General features: G+C 44.6%; 2 protein-coding genes across 2 annotated transcripts; both read right to left on the minus strand.

Moving 5' to 3' along the window:
- Window positions 1-6,213: 6,213 nt before the first annotated feature.
- On the minus strand, window positions 6,214-7,422 carry LOC101766768 (transcription repressor OFP12). The gene has a single exon (XM_004982997.3). It carries the CDS (start codon window positions 7,362-7,364, stop codon window positions 6,588-6,590), a length of 777 nt encoding a protein of 258 aa, XP_004983054.1. The 5' UTR covers window positions 7,365-7,422; the 3' UTR covers window positions 6,214-6,587.
- A 7,301-nt stretch (window positions 7,423-14,723) lies between these two features.
- LOC111255940 (late embryogenesis abundant protein 31-like) lies at window positions 14,724-15,716 on the minus strand. Its single transcript, XM_022823594.1, has 2 exons — window positions 15,190-15,716; window positions 14,724-15,093 (listed from the first exon to the last, which is right to left on the minus strand). Exons 1-2 carry the CDS (start codon window positions 15,601-15,603, stop codon window positions 14,932-14,934), a joined length of 576 nt encoding a protein of 191 aa, XP_022679329.1. The 5' UTR covers window positions 15,604-15,716; the 3' UTR covers window positions 14,724-14,931.
- Window positions 15,717-19,603: the final 3,887 nt, after the last annotated feature.

Genomic DNA, 19,603 nt, shown 5'->3' on the forward strand with positions numbered 1-19,603 from the left:
GCAGCCTAGTTTACATAAACGACTACCGAACACGATCCCTTGGCATCCCCAGATCCTGGTCCGACTGCTATGAACCTAGAAAAATCAAAACGACCTACAATTTGGAACGGAAGGAGGTCTAATTTTAATGACCAGTGTCATTAAATTTAGAATTAATTGACATTTAGAATTCGACGTGCGATGCACGAATAGTTTCACGTCTCTTTTCAGTCGACAGGAACAAGTTGTGCGCTGTGCTCATTAAGCTAATAAGCTGATTATTCTTCGCAGCAAGGAAGCTAAGCAGCTAATCCCAATCCGATCCGGCACTCACAATTAGGGTGCTGTACGCTGTTGCCTTTTTGTCAGGGTCCTGTGATGGCCAAGCTAATAGTTTGGATAACACTTTGTTTTCTTATTAAGTGCCAGCTGAGCTGTTAATATTCTCACTTAATTACACGCTGATGATATGCATTGCGAAGGCTCTCTAGCAGTCGCAAGCGTGCTGATGTTACTGTTCCTTTCTTCAGAAGCACCGTTACTGTTCCTTGCTGCTCAACACAGTGTGTCCTAGACTCCCAATAGGGGCTGACGAGGCCCTGAAATCGATCGGCGAGAGGTACCGGCATGCTGTGATTCTACACCATGTTCATCACTGCTCTCTCACTGTTCCTGAGGTGAGCATTCGATGATCTCCTGAATCTCCACTAGATCGTCCAAGCTGCTTTTAACCCGGGCGAAGCGGCTTCAACATGCCCGATGCTTCAACCAGCTCTGCTGCTGCCGATCGATCTCTTCTCAGCGGGGGCACTCCCAAGGCACGCCGGCCGTGCGCTATCGATTCGGCGCTGACCGCCGCCGCCGCCGGTAGCTGCCTCTAGTGCGCTCGCCCGGAAATGATTCTGCCGTAGAAATCGGAGGGCACTGGTGCACCATCGTCAAGAAAGGGGCAGAAAGAGAGGGCACTGTTGGGCTAGCCGCCTGGCTGGTGGTGCACCTCGCGTCTTCGTGTCTGCAGCCTCCGTCGGACACGGGGCTCGCCATGTGCACCGTACCAACCCCGGCCATGGGGACCATGCTTTTAGCTACCAAGGATGCTACCGTGTACAACAGGACTAACCACACCATTACCATGCCAGTATCGGCATGGTTTCGGTTGCCATGTCGACGTCCGCCTCCTAACCCGGCTCGATCGATTGCCCTCGTCCCTCGAGCTGTGCTGGGCTGCTGGCCACCTCCTTTAAGGCTCGTCAACCCGGGCGGGTTCGAGTAGTCGTTGTTTCAGGCTCTCGGCGATTTTTCTCATGCCTAAGAGAAGTTGAATTGGATTTTCTAAAAACTAAGGCTCCAATTACATATAAAATCTATATCAATTTCTATTTAGATGTGCACTAAATTTTTCTATATGTTGCTATCTCTATCGCAAAAGAGTTTTGCACCCTAGGTTTCAATCCTATAAACTACACATGACAATTCTAGAAAAGGTAAACGTGGAATTGTAAGTGTAATAAGAAATGCGGAAGGTAAATGAGGTAGAGAAGGCAAACTCCTGGTATGGCGACACGGCGATTTTTACCGAGGCATCAGAAAGCAAAGATTTCCACTAGCCTAACTCTAGGCTAAACCCTAAAGCAATACGCTAATAAGCCTAAACTAGCACTAATCAAGAACTAAGCCTTACGCTAAAAGCAAAAACAGGTCCAAAAGCCCAACCAAAGGACCAAAAAGTCACATGTGCTTTTACCCAAAAGCTACTTTTGGTCTAGTACAAAATCAAAAGCACCCCCCCTACTTTTAAGTGCTTTTGAGGTAAATAATTACCCACCTTGCCACTGTTCATGAAACGTACTGCTTCGTTTCTATTTATCATCGTAGAGTCTTAAAGTAGAAGTGATGTATTTTGAAGGGCATGCCAAGTTTCTCACCTCGTACTGAGAAACATATCATTATGGCTTGTCTTGCATTGCATAATTTTATCCGTGACAGCAATTTGTGTGACAAGGAGTTCAAGAGATGTGATGATGATGAGGAGTACTTGGTACAACATACAAGTGGCACGAGACAAACACAAGGAGATGAGAGTGATGATGTGGAGAATGAGGATACCATGAATACCATTCGTACTAGGATAGCTGATGCTTTGGTTAGTGCGAGAGGAGGACAGTAATGTTGACGGATGGTATCATTATAAACTTTTGATGGATATTGTTCTATTTAGGTGGACCAATCACTTTAATGGATAAAGAACATATAAAATTTATTTTTTTCCTTTCTAAAATAGTCATTTACATGCAAATTAGTGAACACATTATTTTGTTACGAGCAATTTGCGTATAAACAGACCCATAGACATTTAGGGGCATTACAATTATTTCTTACACAGCTTACATTTTCACAGCTGCTCTAACCAAACGGTCTTTTACTTTTCCCACAGCTGCTTTTCCACAGCCCACAGCTCACACCAGCTTTTCCAAAAGCAATAGCCCAACCAAACGCACCCTTAGGTGGATAGAGCAACTTGTGTGTATGTGAGAACCAAGCTTATAGCTTCTTCAAGCTATAACACACTTCAAATGGCTGAGCAATGGGGTATAAATAGCCCCAACTCAAGAAACTAGCCGTTGCTAACCGTTGCAACTTTCTGCGTAGCATCAACTGATTCGGTGGTACACAGGGGTGGTCACCGAATGAGTCGATGCACGCCACCTCAGCTAGCCGTTGGGCAGCCAATGCCCACGCCTGGGCCTGGGTCACCGACTGATTAGGTGCCCTATCTCAACTGTCACCGTATGTGTTGGTGACTGTCTTGAGCCGCTGCCTTCCTCCTTCATCAACTCAATCGCTACCCTGCTCCGTGAGCCACCGTAAGAATCGGTGTGGCTCTAAAATCACTCCAAAGTAGACAGAGCCAATTTTCAGCTGACCCTGAGCCAAGCCGATGACATCGACTGATTCGGTGGTGATCCTTTGTGCCCATCGAATGAGTCGGTGGTCACAGTGCATGCTGCCTTGGTCATCTTTGTCACCGACTGATTCGGTGGCTTGATCTTCTTCACGCCGAAGATGATTAGTAATAAACTTCCTTCAATCTTTATATCCACCCACATCTAATTTTGGAGCATCAACGGCCGACTTACAATATATAGAATCCACTGAACACTCCAATTCTAGAAATCGGGTCCTCAGATTTTCCCTGTACCATGAAAGACAATCCAGTTTTCCAGATTATCAACAATTGCAATTTCAAGCAGATATTTTATGATAATATTGGAAAATTCTTTATTGATCTTATAACCGTATGCTTGCAATGCCAAATCATTTGATCTGAAATTTTCATCCTTGATATATGATGTAGGGCAAATTCATCAAAATAGAATATAATGTCTAGGCATTCATCAAAGTAAACAATTACTAGTATGTTAAAAGTTTAGTCTAGAAATATGAAAATATTATCTATACATTTTGGTGAGATTGCAAATATCCCCTACAATTCACCCAAAGTTGCAAATATGCCTTGCAAAGGAAAACAATTGCATTATTTACCACTCACAATATTTAACTCGGTGCAGAATCTACCCTTGTGTTTCTTACTTGACTCAGCTCAACATTTATGTGTGATATAACCTCAAAGTGCTCCATGTAAGAAGCTAGAATGGATATGGTTTGGAATACAGAAAGTGTTTAGCAGTTTAAGCTAGCAAGAAATTTTTTTGCATAATTATTTTCCATTTTAATTTGTTCCATAAATTAGAAAAATCTGAATGTTATAAGCCTTATATGCTTTTAAAAACCTGCTCCCTCACTTCTATCACCTTATATTACCACGAGTATGTTACAATTGTCACGACCTCCTACATAAGCTAGCGCTAATCGAGGAAAGCCTCACTCTCACAAACCCATTAAGAAAATAGGCTATTACTATTATTTCTTTATAAAAAAAGAACAAGAAGCTGAAAAGCACAAACAACAACATCCGGTTTACATGTTTGTTGTCACACTTATGACCTCAGGCTCCTTTCTACTCTTCCTACACAAGCTCCGCTCATGCCACAGCTACATGCCAAGAAGCATGCGCGCGAGCACACCAGGAATGCAAGCCTCGGAGCACGATGTTGTCCCATGTGCCACGTAATGTACCTAACAGGATATCTATCTATTTATCCGCACACCATCTTATCCTGCACGTAGCATCACGCTTCTCTCCGTCGTTGACAATTATTTGTGTTTTTAGAATTTTCTTAAATAGTCAAGAGCTTTTTTAGTCTAATAAACATATTTCCTCAGAGTTATTCCCTAAGTTCCTAATGATTTTTTTTATTGGGAATGGCTTTCTTGGTTGCTAATTTTTTCCATCAGGAATTGCCCCAATTACACAATGAAACCCTCAGTCACTGGAGAATGCAATTTGAGAAAACACTCAAATAAAATGTTGAACATGTTGTAGTGGGTGGATAGAAAGTGTTTAACTATGCAATAATATTTGTTGCATAAATTCTTCCATTTTAATTTTTTCTATATTTAAACAATTTATGCCTTGTGGCTCTAATTCGCCGTTGAAACCTGCTCCCTCACTTCTAAAAAATTCATAATTCTTGACTTCATCCATATCAATTGTGTTACGATTGCATCAAGAACGAATCATGAGGAGAGAATTTTGTGGTGAGGTCATTAGACTTGATGATAAAGCTACTAATTTTATTGTAGAGGCTATTTATCACTTAGTGTGATGTGTAGGGCTATTTGCAATTTTCTTAAAATACTTTTGTTGATATAATAAATTTATTAGAAATGACTACAAAATAACAACAACAACAACAACAACAACAACAACAACAACAACAACAACAACAACAACAACAACAACAACAATAATCATAATGATGATGATGATGATGATGTAGTACATCTTCACTTGGGAGTTGCCCATCGCCCCCTTTCAAACACGTGTTCATAGGAAAACAAAAGCAATTTTGTTGCATTATTTTCACTTATACTACCACTTTAACAATGTGACACTGGTTAAATATGTTTGTCGTGTTAATGAATAGGGTAATTTATTGTCACTTTTGTCTATTTTTTCTTGAACTTATCACTATATGCTTGGTTAGTGCACATGACAGCTATAGATTATATTCTGGAATGGAAGAACTATTGGCTAAGCAAGAATAGTAGTCAACCCATTTTGTCATATTTGGTGTATCCACCACAAAAATAAATTGTGGTGACTAACAAAAACAGACAGAATTAATCATGATAAATACTCCCTTTAATCACAAACATTAGATGGTTTGAACAAAGTCCTATTTTTTTCAAACTAATTATTAATAACTTTTAAAAATATTTAGTTTAGAAACATGAAAAATATTAAGCGTAGAGTTTGGTGAAATTGCAAATGGCCCCTACAATTCTTCCCAAGTTGTAAATACCCCTTTAAAAGAAATAGTTGCATTATTTACCAACATACATGCGTAACCCCTATGCAAAATCTACCCCTATGATTTTTTTGAGGGAATACCCTTATGATTCTTACATGATGCATTGCCAACATTTTAGATTGTGCAAAATCTACCTCGAAGTGCTCCATGTAAGCAGCTAGCACGGATGTGGGAGATAGAGAAAGCGTGTCAATATGCAATAAAGTTCGTTGCGTGAGTTTTCCATTTTATTTTTCTCCATAAATTAGACAAAATAAGAATGTTGTAAGCTCTATATGCTTTTATATCCTGCTCCCTCACTTCTATCACCCTATATAGAATGCTTGAGTTCATTCATATTAAGTGTGCTAACATTATGCAACAATATTATTGGACTTGTCAGGTGAAAAATATTACTTTTTTTTTTCTTATGGGGTATATTTCCAACTTAGAGTGACTTATATGGGCTACTTGCAATTTTCTGAAATTTTTCTTGAAGAGTACTTTTCTTAATATCATAAATTCATTTCTTGTAAATAATTTCAGTAGAAAATAGTTGAAAAATGTAACTTTTGGAGACCATGTCATTATTGTACAAAATGTTAAATATTTGTGGTAGCTAGGAGTAACAGCCAGTTAACATCTTTTGACACGTTAAAATATGAGTAGGGAGTCAAATAGTGCAATAAATGCAGTTTTGTTTTTCTCCACAGAGAAACAAATATTGCGAAAGAGCAGTTATAGTCTTATAAAAGTATAGAAAGGCAAGTGCAAGTATGAGACCCTGGGAGCAGTGGTCTGCAATTGAGGAGAGCTAACTCACAAACCAATCATTTCTGACTGTAATGGTTTTGCATTGGCACGAGTATGTTACAATGGTCACGACCTTCTACATCAGCTACCTAGCATTAATCTAGGAAATAGCCTCACTCTCACATACCCATTAAGAAAATAGGCTATCACTATTATTTCTTTTTTTAAAAAAAAAGCACAAGAAGCCCGCCAGCACAATACAACAACAGCCGGTTTGCCTGTTTGTTGTCATACTTCCGACCTCAAGCTCCTTTCTACTCTTCCTACACGATCTCCTCTCACGCCACCGCTACGTGCCGACGAGCACGAGCGCGAGCGCACCGGCAACGCAAGCCCCGGAACACGACGCCGTCCCATGCGCCCGGCGCGGTTTCTATCTGTCTATCCGCTCGCCGTGCTATCCTGCACGCCAGCGCTGCGCTTCTCCCCGCCGCCGGCTGTTGCTGCGGTCGGGGCGGCATCACCCTGCTTGCCGCCGTCGAGGTCGAGGAGGCTCATGAGGTCGGAGAACGCGCCAAGGATGTCCCTGAGCGCGTCGCGCTCGTTGAGCGCGATGTAGCAGAGCAGCAGGTCGTGCAGGCAGGCCAGGTCGGCGTCGCGGCGGCGCGGGTCCAGCCCCAGCGCCTCCACCATCTCCACCATGGACTTGAGGAAGTCGGCGCGGGGCGTGTCCGTGGACAGCGAGACCTTCCGCACCGGCTGCATGCCGTCGTCGCGGAAGGGCGCCTTGGTGGCGGCGGTGGCCGACGAGGAGGAGGAAGAAGAGGAAGCCGAGGCAGCGGCGGACGCGGGGAACGCGGAGGTGGCCGCGCGGCGCAGAGCGCGGACGTTGCTGGAGTTGCTGTCCCGGGCGGGGGAGGCGGGCGGGTGCTCGATGGAGTCGACGATGGAGTTGGACCGGCCGGGGGACGCGAGGAAGAAGCGGCGGGCGGCGATGGCGGTGGACAGCCCACCCGCGTCGGGCTCGGGCTCGGCGTCGTCCAGGTACAGCGCGTCGTCGTCGTCGTCGAGGAAGGCCGGGGACGATGTGGACGCCGAGGACGTCGGCGGCGAGGCCGACGTCGACGGCGCCGACGCGGAACCCTCCTCGTACGACAGCGACGGCCGCCGGGCGACCTGGAAGCACCCCAGCATTGCGCGCTCCGCGCCCCTCGGCATCCCTCTAGTTGGTAAGAGAGAGAGAGAGAGAGAGAGAGAGAGAGAGAGAGAGGAGAGGAGCGACAGAGGCGGGGATGGAATTGGAAGGAGACTGGTGACCGCGCGTGTATATAGCGGAGCTGGGGAGGCAGAGGCCGGGAGGGAGGCAGCAAAGCAGGTGTGATTAGGGAGGGCGCTTAGCTTAATAGGAAAAATGACACGGCCTATAATTAGGCGCGATCAGCCTAATCCCCTTTGCTAAGCCAAAAGGCCATGTCCTAATTAAGCAAGAAACAGCCATCAATCCGGCTAATACCTCTCGTGCGAATGCAAATCGGCACACGGATCGAATTTGAATTCTGTGCCGTTGAGGGCCGTGCATGGCCATGCCCGCGCCAAGAATCAATTGCTACGGATATGTCCATAATTCATAAATTGGGGCTGCACCGTCGCATGCATCCGGAAGACCGGAAGGCTGGGATCGTCCTGGGGATTTGCTGGCACGATCGGAGCCGCCGAATTCGAAATCGGTCTGGGATTTTTGAATTGAAACTGATGAGATTTGATGGTGTCATGCTCATGCACGGCGACGATAGTGGAGATATTGTGCAAAGATATCCCAGGAAAGACGTTTTGAAAGATATGAGAGCGGTGAATTTTCAAAAATTTCTATTTACTGCATCTTTGGTTGTTGGGCACAGTAGTAGGGAAACGAGCATTAGTTTCAGTTGTGAAATCTCGTATATCTCGGTTTTCCCAACCAGGACTAAGGTCCGTTTGGAGACAAGGACTAAAGTTTAATCCCTTTCACATAGAATGTTTAGATACTAATTAGAAGTATTAAATATAGGTTAATTATAAAACTAATTGCATAAATAAAGACTAATTTGCGAGACAAATCTATCATGCCTAATTAGTCCATGATTAGCGTAATTGATTTGTCTCGTGAATTAGTCACGACTTAAAAAAATATTAGAAATTCCCGGAAGGCCCCCACACGCACACGTTGCAAGGCACAAATCACACAAAATATATGCGTGTGCGGTGCTTGGGATTCAAACCCACGACCTCAAGTCTCGCGTATAGTTTCCTTACCATCTCACCTACACAGCACATCTAACTTAGTAGGGGATGTAATCCTTTTGTAGTAACTCGTGAGGGACTCCTCTTTAGTACCAACCAGGACTAAAGCTCTTGAAGCTTTAGTCCGGGTTTGTAACACCAACCGGGACTAAAGGATCACCTTTAGTCCCGATTGGTGTTATCAACCGGGATTAAAGGTATCTCCATGGATGAGCTTTTTATTGAGGATCACCTTTAGGGCCTGTTTGGTTCATGGGACTAAAGTTTAGTCCCTGTCACATCGAATCTTTAGATACTAATTAGGAGTATTAAATATAGGTTAATTACAAAACCAATTGCATAAATGAAGGCTAATTCGCAAGACGAATCTATTAAGCTGAATTAGTCCATGATTTGACCATGTGATGCTACAGTGAATATGTGCTAATCATGGATTAATTAGGCTTAATTGATTCATCTCGCGAAGTAGCCATGGCTTATGCAATTAGTTTTATAATTAGTTCACGTTTAGTTCTTCTAATTGGTATTAACATCCGATGTGACCCGAACTAAAAATTAGTCCATGTATTCAAATAGCCCCTTAGTCCCGGTTGGTCAACGCCAATCGGGACTAAAGCTTTTTTAGTCCTGAGTCCAAAAATAATTGAGATTTTTGTTGAGGATGGAAAGTTATTTTTCTACTGGTGGCACAGTCTCATTAGTTTCAAATCTTCTTACACATGAAATTAATTAATGTACATCCACCCAACAGTTCAAATGAATGGATGGTAGTGCAAATAATATTTACGAGACATTTCATTTCAATATTTTCTGTTGGTTTGGAAGATTGGATACTGAGTTGTTCTTTACCTAACGGGTATATTTTCAAATATTCATGCAAAGAAATTAATAGTCTGTGGATTTGGTGGTTCTAGGGAAAATTTCATGCGTATCTTCAAGATCCCCTAACATAAAGGAGATACACGACTTAAAAACCACATCTAGGATATGAAATATGTGATGATTTTCTAAAGAAAATACATGGTTTCAAAACCAAACCTTGGTTTCGAACAAGTGGCACATTGTTTTAAATATTAATTCATTTTCCAATAAGGAAAAAGAGGAAGACATGGTTTTATAACCAGATCCATGTTATGAACAAGCAGCGCATGATTTTCTATAGGACGATTAACAATAACAAGAATTAAGATGGAGGTTCTTAGCACCATATTTGCTATCCTTCTAGCTAATAAACTTTTGTCAAGAAAAAGCAAGAAGTAGAGACCAACAAACCTGAGTTCATCTGCCGAATAGAGCACTACATTGTATCTTTAGGAACATGGTCTCAAAACCAAATCCAGGTTATGGACAATCTATGCATGATTTTCTCTAGAAAAAAAAACAGTGTTAAGGGCAAAATGAGATGTATTGCCAATAAAGCTAAGAGAAACAAACGGTAGAGACTAGCACACCTGATTCGATCTATCGGTAAGGGCCAAACGTCTTGGAACTACGCAACGATTGGAGGATATGGACGAAAGATTTTCATGTACCCGAGCAACCGAGAAAATTCTTTGTGGAAGAGCGACCAAAAGGGGAGGACCATGGCCGAGTAGGGAGCACTGAATGGGAGTGAGAAAGAGCTGAAAGAGAAGGGAGCGCATAGACTCAACGACGGCAAGCAGAGCGGGGGTTAAATAGGCGATATTCATAACCGTTGTAATGCATGGAAGCCACATGGCAAACGGGACGGAGAGGTCATTGTGTCGAGGGTATACAAATGTCAAGTGAAACAATTGATATTTATAACGGTTGTAATGCATGGAAGCCAGTTGGCAAGGGAGACGGAGATGTGATTGCATCGAGGGTAGACAAATGTCAAATATCAACTGACATAATTTGTCGCAACCCACGTGGAGATCGCACAAAAGGCACTTGTAAGCATCAGCACACATAGATCCTTCTAGAAATAATTCAACTACTAGGATTGAAGCAGATATGTGACTACGTCGGGAGAAGATAAATGTCAATACCAGCGTGCACAGATCCATAGATACTTTCAGAAATAATTCCACCGCTAGAATTGAAGCACAGAGAGCAAGTGAATGTCAAGTGCTACCTTTATAGAACGTGTAAGAGGGCTTTGTGAAACATGTGTAATAAGAGGGCTTAGTGGAAGGAAAAGGAAATATATAGGCACCTATATGGGAGGGCTTAGTGGAAGGAAAAGGAAATATATAGGCACCTATATGGGAGCAGAGTAAATTAATTTGGCATGTTTATATGTACTTATATGTAGTTAAATGGCACATACGTCTTCACTATATGGTTGCTGACACATGCATGGTATCTTCACACGGGCAAATTGCAGTTTACTCCACAGTGACCAGTGTACGTACTTGCGCTGAGCTGAGATGCTCATGCTCCCTGGGCTTTACATTATTGTTCAAACTGGAAACCTCTCGATTACTGGAGATTATTTCCCATGCCTTGACTATGCGCGTGTAGCCTACAGACTAGACTAGAGCCTAGGGAAGAAAGGAAGCTATTGGCCGTAAAGCAGAAAAGAACCCTCTGCCAGGCTGGCCGGCCATGGCGCTGGTGGCGCTGGCGCCCCAGCCGCGGCCGGCCCCGTGCACCCCCAACCGCGCTTTCCCCTGTTCGCCGTTTGTCCCGGTCCCCCGCACCGCCGCACGCACGGGTACGCATGGCGAGGCGTGGGCACGTACCCACCAGCCGGCCGTTTGTTTTGTAACCGCCAACCAACTACTAACTAGTACTCCCTCCAGTTTCGATTTAGAGGTCCCGATTTCAAATCACGTGTCGTTTTGGTAATTTTCGTTCATTCTAGACTATATTACCCTTTCATGCATTGACGTAGCTCGGTCCCAAGGCTAGACGTGCTCGCTCCCAAGGCGGCAATTAAACCACGCCACACTGCCCTCCCGTCTTCCCGCTGCTCTTTAAACCACGCCGCGCGCTGCTCCGCCTCTCTCGCTCGCCGCGCGCCGTTGCTAGCTGCTCCGCCTCTCTCGCTCGCCGCGTGCCGTTGCTAGCTGCACCATGGACGCAGGCTCCATGGAGCTCGAAGGTCGTCGCACCGGCGTTTGTCGATGCAGGTTTAGTGGATGAGAGCTCGCAGGTCATCGCGCCAGAGAAGAACGATGATCACTACATGGACGTGCTCATCATCCCTGATTCCGAAGGCAAAGACGACGACCTGTGTTTGTGCAAACGTTGCGGTGAAGTACACGGTGTGCAAGACATTGAAGAATGCTGCCGCGTTCGCAGGGAGCAGAGCAGGTGCTCTTGATGTCGTCTCGTCCACAGAGACCATGCCAGGTGTCCACAGAGACTATGACCTCACGGCATGGATCATAGACGGCTTCAACAAATTCGATTGTGAGTTATACATTCCCAATGTCGATGAGCTTCAAATGGACAACGAGACAATCATTTTACCAGACCATGTCCAGCAGAGGGTGGATGAACTTAGTCCAAGGATGCAAAAGTTAAAGGAACAAGAGGCAAATAAGAAGACTGATGCATAGGGTAAGTACATAAATTGTTACATGTCTCGTACATCAACTAACCCTAGTCATTGCCTAGTTCTAATATTCTTCTCCAAATTGTTTGCTGCAGCGAGAATTGCCTTTCCCTGGTCAACTATAGATGCCTCACAAGCAATTTGCAACGGAAGCTGACCTAGTGTCTCTAGTCTTTTTTTTGTTTATGTGAGGGATTTTATATTTATTCGCTCCTGCAACCTTCGTAGCTTCCTTCATAACTAGATGCAATGTGAGCCAAATTCTATTAGCCTTCTCCGGACAATACTCATTGAAAGCTTGTTTCAGTTATGAAAAAAAATGTTAGAATGAGTATGGAACTGATACGAAATATTATTGTATGAATGTAGTAGTTTACCTCTTGCACAATTGGAACAAGTTCTTGGACTGTTCTCACTGATTTCCTATATTGAATGGCTTGAATTGCACAAAAGAAATCCAAATCTAATATATTGAAGTTCGAAGAATTCGGAGGTTGACAAATAAGTCTAATATCAAATCCTTCTTGCTTAGCAGCTTCACAGAATAAACAATCATTAACTTCTAAATGAGATGGTGCATTGTCCTGAACAATGTAGATCGGTTTGTGAATATCCTCCCTTGGCCATTTTCCTCTAATAGCCGGCAACACCCTCTGAATCATGAACTCCCTAATCACATCTCTTGTGATGTGAGCAATTGGTTTAACTTCCCATGTTCCAGCTTGCCGATTCACGCTACTCCTCTTAGCTTGTTCGTAAGTCACAAGAGGGAATAATCCAATTTTTCCATCAAAAATACAAACTCCATTATGAAACCTTGGCTGAGCTGAGACAACCAAAAATATTAGGCGTGGAATGTAGTTCTTACTTTTACTAGAACGATGTGGATCATCTTCCTCGGGCAGTAAGTAATATTTTGCAGAATTTTATGTAAGGAAAAACTACTTCTCATCAATGAATACATGATCAAATAAATCTTTGAACCATGGATCATTAGGTGTGCTATCCGGATCAAGCATATCAACACACCACCGCAACCTAGTCTTCTTGTTTGCTTCAGTTAGGTAAGGTTTGATGCTGTTTGAATGGCGTCTAAGGAGCCCTTTACGCATGGACCGAATCAACTTTGCCTTGCTAACATGGAGGCGCCTACTCACAACTTCTAAAGTCATTCTTTCATTGAGAGGAATATTGCATAAAGGTTCCAAATCAATAGGAGTTTCCTCACGGTCTGAATGACCTCTCTTTCTACTTGTTACATTGATCACAGTGCCTTGAGCTAGTGACTCTTTTCCTTTCTTCCAAATCTTCTGAACAATACGAATATGCAAACCAAATTGAGATGCAACCTCTCATGTAAATCTCTTCCCTAACCTCCTATTGTTACTTCTTGCTGATAAAGTTTGGTAAATTAGTTTCCTAACTTCATCAGTAGCATCTTTCCTAGCACCTAGAAGTTTAAAATAAAAATGTGTGGACATGACATTCAACACATCTACATGTTCAAAAAACACAAATAAAAGTTCAAGAAACAAAACCTAGCTCCGGTGCCTCCATCTCTAATCCATCACTGCCATCACTTGTTTCCTCAATCAAGTCCATCACATCATTGCCATCATGTTTGAAGTTAAGATTAAATCCACCTACAAGACATAATTTCAGCCAGTAGTACTGTTGGGGTGCTTCAAAATCATGATAAAAAGATGATAAAAAGAATTTTCAAATAACAAACTGATCATATCGGGGTACCTCAAAATCGATGGCACCATATTCATCTAGTGGCAAGTTCAAATCGATGAAACCATCATATTGTGCCTTATATTGTGCCTCCATGTTTAAATCAAATCCTATTAAACAAAACTAAGAACCGATGACATACTAAAAGGATAGTTGCAGGGGAATTGAAGAAAGAAGAAGAAGTAAAGCATTACCGTTATCATTTTCCAAAGACGGAGGTACTGGAAAGGGCTCACCCATTTTCTACACAAACTTCAAACCTTGGACGGTGCCCTGCTTGCCTACTGTGCGTTTAAATAGGCTGAGATGAAAACCACTAAGGTGAGGGAACGAAAAAAAAGCGCCATGCACGGCGCGAACGAAAAAAAAGCACCATACAAATAACCAGCGCGTCCACAGCGCGATGCAAAATCGTCAAAAGTCGCAAAAACGAGTAACTCAGGATTCGAACCCGCATGGAAAGATGTTATTGTATTGAAACGACTCTAAAGTATATTTAATAAGAACCAAATTAATTACACCTTAGTATGCTAAATCTGATCTAAACGATCTCTAATTTGAAACCGGAGGGAGTACTACTCATCGAGCATGCTAAATCTGATCCTAAACGATCTCTAATTCGAAACCGGAGGGAGGACTACTCATCGAGCATGCATCTGTCCGTCGGTTCTGCATCCCGGCGCCCCACCAGATGAGGCTGGCAGCAACGACGCTTCATTGCCGCCACCACGTGGTCGGCTCGGCGCGCGCGCAGCGCCTGTAGCTGTAGGTTCGTGGCGTGACCACTGCCAGCGGCCGTGATCCCCGTGCGGCCTGTGATCGTGGACCGGTTGGTTCCCCCTGCTGCGCGCCTTTCGCTGGCCCGTCTCCATCCGATCCGATCGTAACCGCGCGTCAACGGTGCTGCTCGCGCGCTCGACACACCGTGGTCGCGGTCGCAGCGTCGAACGCATGCATGTTGCTGCCACTCAACATCTCAGCATGCAGCGTAACTTAGCACTGTTCTACTGTTCTGTTCACTGTAGCAACGCTGACTCACTTTTGTCGCTAGGTCCGCCTAGGCCTTCCTCCCGATTCATGTCTGCTTGCGCATCATTATTTGACTTTGTTGCTGCGATTTGCGAGGGCGTGTACAACAACTACTACAAGCGGGCCAAGCACCACCACATTCCATCTCAAAAAGGAAAACGTACAAGCACACTTGCATTGACACTGCCCCCCGACAACCAGTGGAGCACATAGCTACTGCCGGCCGCGGTTGAGCCGCGCGGCGGCGGCGATGGACGCGGCAACCCCGCCTGGGCGCGCCGTCGCGTCGGGGTCGCTGCGCACCTCCGCCTCCACCACCCGCGCCGCGTCCTCCCGCTCCACATCCTTGTCCGCGCCCAGTATTGTCGTCGCGTCCTGCGTGCAGGCAGTACATGTATAATGATGAGGCGCAGTGCCAACTACTCTCCGGCTGCCACGTGATCAATGGGGGAAGGAGGACGCGTGGCGTACCGCGAGGACGTCGCGCAGCGTGGTCCTGTCCTCGCCGCGCCCCGCGGCGGCGGCGTTGGCCTCGGCGGCCGCGCGCGCCCGCGCGGCCAGCCCGTCCGGCGGCGCCTCGTCCGTCCCGCTCGCCCTCGCCTCCGCCACCGCGATCGCTTCCGCGTCGCTCGGCTCCACCGCCTGGTCGCCCGCCGAGAACGCCGTCGCCTCCAGCGCCTCGCCGATCGTGATCTTCGTCCCGTCCCTCGCCGCGCCCCGGCCGCCGCCGCCGCCGCCGTCGAGTTCGCCTGCTTCTGCTGCCGCGACGTCACCGGCGTCGTGATCCTCCGGCACGCGCGCCTCGGTGACGGCGCCGCCGCCGCCCGGCTGGTCCTGGCCGTCGGGCTCCGCCGGCTTCCTCCTCACCTGCTCCTCCTGGCTCATCCTGGGATCGGATGCTTCGCTGCTGGGTGTGTGAAGGTGAAGGTGAAGCGCTGTCAGTGCGTTCGAGCTCTGACCTGAGACCCGCTCGTTGTTGGTGGCTGCGGATGCGGGCGGTTTATGGGGCGATCGAGCTGGATGAGAGACGGGGCCGGGAGGGCGGCACGTAGCGTCGGCGCTGCGACGTGGCGCCTGCGCAGCGGCCGCGGGAGGTGACTAGCATTCGTGTCGCTGCGCCTGGATAGTGCAATTTGACAATTTTGCTACTCCACCAGCCAAATGGTAGATTATTTTCATTTTCTAGATGCATCTATGCACCTATATAATATATTATATGTACATGTGCATAATAATATTACAATGATATTAGTAACTTAGAAAAATTAAAACGACTTATAATTTAAAATAGGAGTACAGGATTTTTTTCGTAGCGGTGCGCTAGAACGAGCATCTTGTCAACATTTAATCAGTTGTTGTAGACCTGTAACATCACGATCTAATAATTAAATACTCCCTCCTATTTAAAATACTATTGTTTTGACTTTTTTAATACATATATTTTACTATATATATATATGTAGATATAGTATATATTTTGGTGTATATTAAAAGCTCTGCGTCTAGACGGTGGGAGTAAGAAGCAAACTTAGGGGGTGTTTTCTTCCACCGACTTATTTTTAGCACGTGTCACATCGAATGTTTAGATACTAATTAGGAGTATTAAACGTAGACTATTTACAAAACCAATTACATAAGTGGAGGTTATACGGCGAGACGAATCTATTAAGCCTAATTAATCCATCATTAGCCAATATTTACTGTAGCAACACATTGTCAAATCATGGACTAATTAGGCTTAATAGATTCATCTCGCCGTTTAACCTCTATTTATGTAATGGGTTTTGTAAATAGTCTACGTTTAATACTCCTAATTAATATCTAAACATTCGATGTGACGGGTACTAAAAATAAATCAATGGAAGAAAACCGGGCCTTAAACTGGTTGCAGCCAGGCCTGTCTGAGGCACCTGCAGGGCCACCCGCATAAGCCAAACTGTTCACTCTGCAGGAGCCCGCCAACGTGTACCTAGAACCTGCGTTCTGCTGTCGGATTTTGCAGCATAAAGCAAGCAGGCTTGCAGACGCCTGTCGAAACCTCCGCCGCCCGTCGAAACCTTCAATATTCGTGTACAAGTTTGAACGGAAGAAATTTAACAAGGCAAAGCAAAAATATGCTGATAAATGACAAGGCATCGATATATTACTTACACTTACAAGGTAGGTTAAAAGTATCAAAAAGTGCTCTCATACAGCATTCACGGTTATCAACTATTAGAAGTGGATAAACATGACATCACAAGACTTCAGAATCTGAACAAAGCATGTTGTCTTAAGAACTGCATGAATGCTTCTTTCTTTCAAGCAAAAGCACCAGTAGCCAAAAATGCTCTCATACTGCATTGGAACAAAAGCAACATCTCTTCTTTAGGGAGAAGAAGAAATTTGTTTATTCATAAACAAAAGCAGCATGGACTCCTCCTGCAGGTACAATAACGTTTCTCAAACATTTTAATATGCTGCTAGATTCTCATGCACAGCAGAAACTGAGAATAATGACGGAGGTACATGCAGCATGCAAGTACATGGGAAGATTTGGGCAACTGCATAACGTTTAATTTAAACACTGTTGAGCAATCAACCAATAATAATACAAGATATTTGGTCAAGGACACTATCACAATCTAAGAGACAACCAACGGATATTAACAGCCTATAGATCCTTAATACAATTGATTATGCACTGCTTCAGTAACAGTAGCATCCTATAACATAGTTCAAGGCAGCAAGATGGTCACATAGGAAAACAGGATGGCGACCAAAAGTTTTAGAATTTTTAAATCTTGTAACAGGGCAATCAACGTACGTGAGCAGGGCAAAGACTGACCTTGCATTTTTAGTGATCATGCAACAATTTTAACTTCTGGTTCCGGCGAACGAATAATCAGTAAGTCCTCCTCTTTCCGGACAAGCTCCAACTTCTTCAATACAGTATTACTCAAGCTTACAGGGCGCGGCCGCAGAAATGATGACTGTTGCTTGGTTGATGATTACAAGTTGGCAGCCACCGAAAATGACAAGCTAAATGCAGTAGAAATCTCGCCCCACCTTGTGGCGTCAATTTTCTGCACCACACCTAGGCGTGGCAATCGGTGGCCCAGAACCAAGCAGCCCCACGCGATCCTTAAGATGTCCAAGATGCACCTGCAAAAAACACAAAGAGTCAGTATGTGTTTTTGTTATTCAAATAAATAAGCCATTGCTAAAAAGGTGAAAAACAGTAACATATTACCTGCCTCCCTAAGAAAGTCTTGGAAACAATCAAAGCTTCGACCGTGTTGCCTGATAGCCTAGTCCTACGGTCAGTGATGATTCATCCACTCGTACTGAATGCAGACTCGGATGCAGGCCTAGAACAACCAATACGTCATGGGCCATACGAACTAGAATAGGGTATTTTGGTGCATGCATCTTCCACCAGTATAAAATATCAAAGCTATCATCATCACATGGGCCACTAGTGTAGGATGACTCCTATAACTATGCCTAACTCTCCGATTATCTCCTCGAATTTTTCCTTGCTAGATGTAGAACCCTTAATGTACTTCATACTCTCTTATATCCTTGATGACTCCATCAATCTCTTTCAAACCATCTATTACAATAATATTAAGTACATGTGCATAGGTCTCCATTGCAATGCAACATAGACTTCGCAAACAAATTTTCTTTCAGTAGATACATCATCGATTTGTTAGCACCCGCATTGTCCAATGTAATGCTAAAACGTCTATCCTCAATATTGTAATACCGAATGGCTTTCATCATTACACTATAAAGATTAACCCATCATGTGGTGTTTTGACCACAAAAAAATTAATTATCTTGTTTTGAACTTTACAATCTACGGGGGCAGGGTTACCGATCAGTTGGTTACGAGAATATTAGTTGTATCAGGATACGACTGAAGAATCCTGCTATGTTACAATTAGTTCTTTACTAACTCTCGACTAGTTCTTGTCTTTCCCTGTAGACTATGCCATCCTACGTCATGGTCTTCATATTAGATACGTTTCGGTATCCAACCTTATATTTATATTTGAAACTATCCAAACCCTACAGGTGTAGGTACGACAGAGTGGAAGGAATTTCTTTAGGTTCCGAAAACGTACAAATCAAATCAACACCTCGTAGCTTCAGATCAACTTTCAACTCCGCGAAGTCAAGAGTAAGACCTAGGCAATTACCGCACGCACAGTACGTCACATGTTTTCATATAAACGAGATGGATGAACCACTAGCAGCATGCGTTTTGACCCCAACTCTCGATCGCCAAGCTCCTCTTGGTTAAGCACGAAAACTAAACCAGCTGTATGTAGAATCCGATCCCCACAGGTGAACAGGAGAGCTGCTTCTCTCCAAGGACGCAGTACGCACCCCGTCCGATTCCTATTTAAGCACCGGCCGGACTCCCCAATGCCATCCATCTTCTATCTCATTGGGGGAACTAACTATACGTCTTCTCTGGCGATTGGCGTCCATGGATGTGACCAAGGCCAAGTCCCTGATCTTGTGCATAGTTCTTGCGGCATGCCTCTCGCTCGCCGCCGCCCAGTGGAACCCTGGCACTGCCACGTTGTACGGCGGGCCCGACGGCTCCGGCACCATGGGTAGGATAGCTTGCATCCCATTTGGGTACAAGAAAGATCTCTCAGGTGGGTTCGTGAGCATTGTGCCCGCGGGATGGCAACCAGAATTTTGATCCACCTATCGAATTTGAACCTAAACACGTTTATTGAACCATGAGGACCTGCTTGCCTACCTACCTTGTGTGACGAGACCGCCAGCCAGGTGCGTGCTCTGTAATCGGACACTGCCAACCAGCCTATCTATACATACATGCATCACCAAACAACAAGCATCTATCCATGGAGCGAGCAACCAT

This window comes from Setaria italica, chromosome IX, assembly GCF_000263155.2.
Source record: "Setaria italica strain Yugu1 chromosome IX, Setaria_italica_v2.0, whole genome shotgun sequence".
Classification (NCBI taxonomy): Eukaryota; Viridiplantae; Streptophyta; class Magnoliopsida; order Poales; family Poaceae; genus Setaria; species Setaria italica.

Bases quoted from the DNA above. Each gene is read 5' to 3' on its own strand.
- LOC101766768 (XM_004982997.3), bottom strand. From the start codon at position 7,364: ATGCCGAGGGGCGCGGAGCGCGCAATGCTGGGGTGCTTCCAGGTCGCC.
- LOC111255940 (XM_022823594.1), bottom strand. From the start codon at position 15,603: ATGAGCCAGGAGGAGCAGGTGAGGAGGAAGCCGGCGGAGCCCGACGGC. The intron at 15,094-15,189 runs GTACGCCACGCG...GCCTGCACGCAG, and splicing joins CGCTGCGCGACGTCCTCGCG to GACGCGACGACAATACTGGG.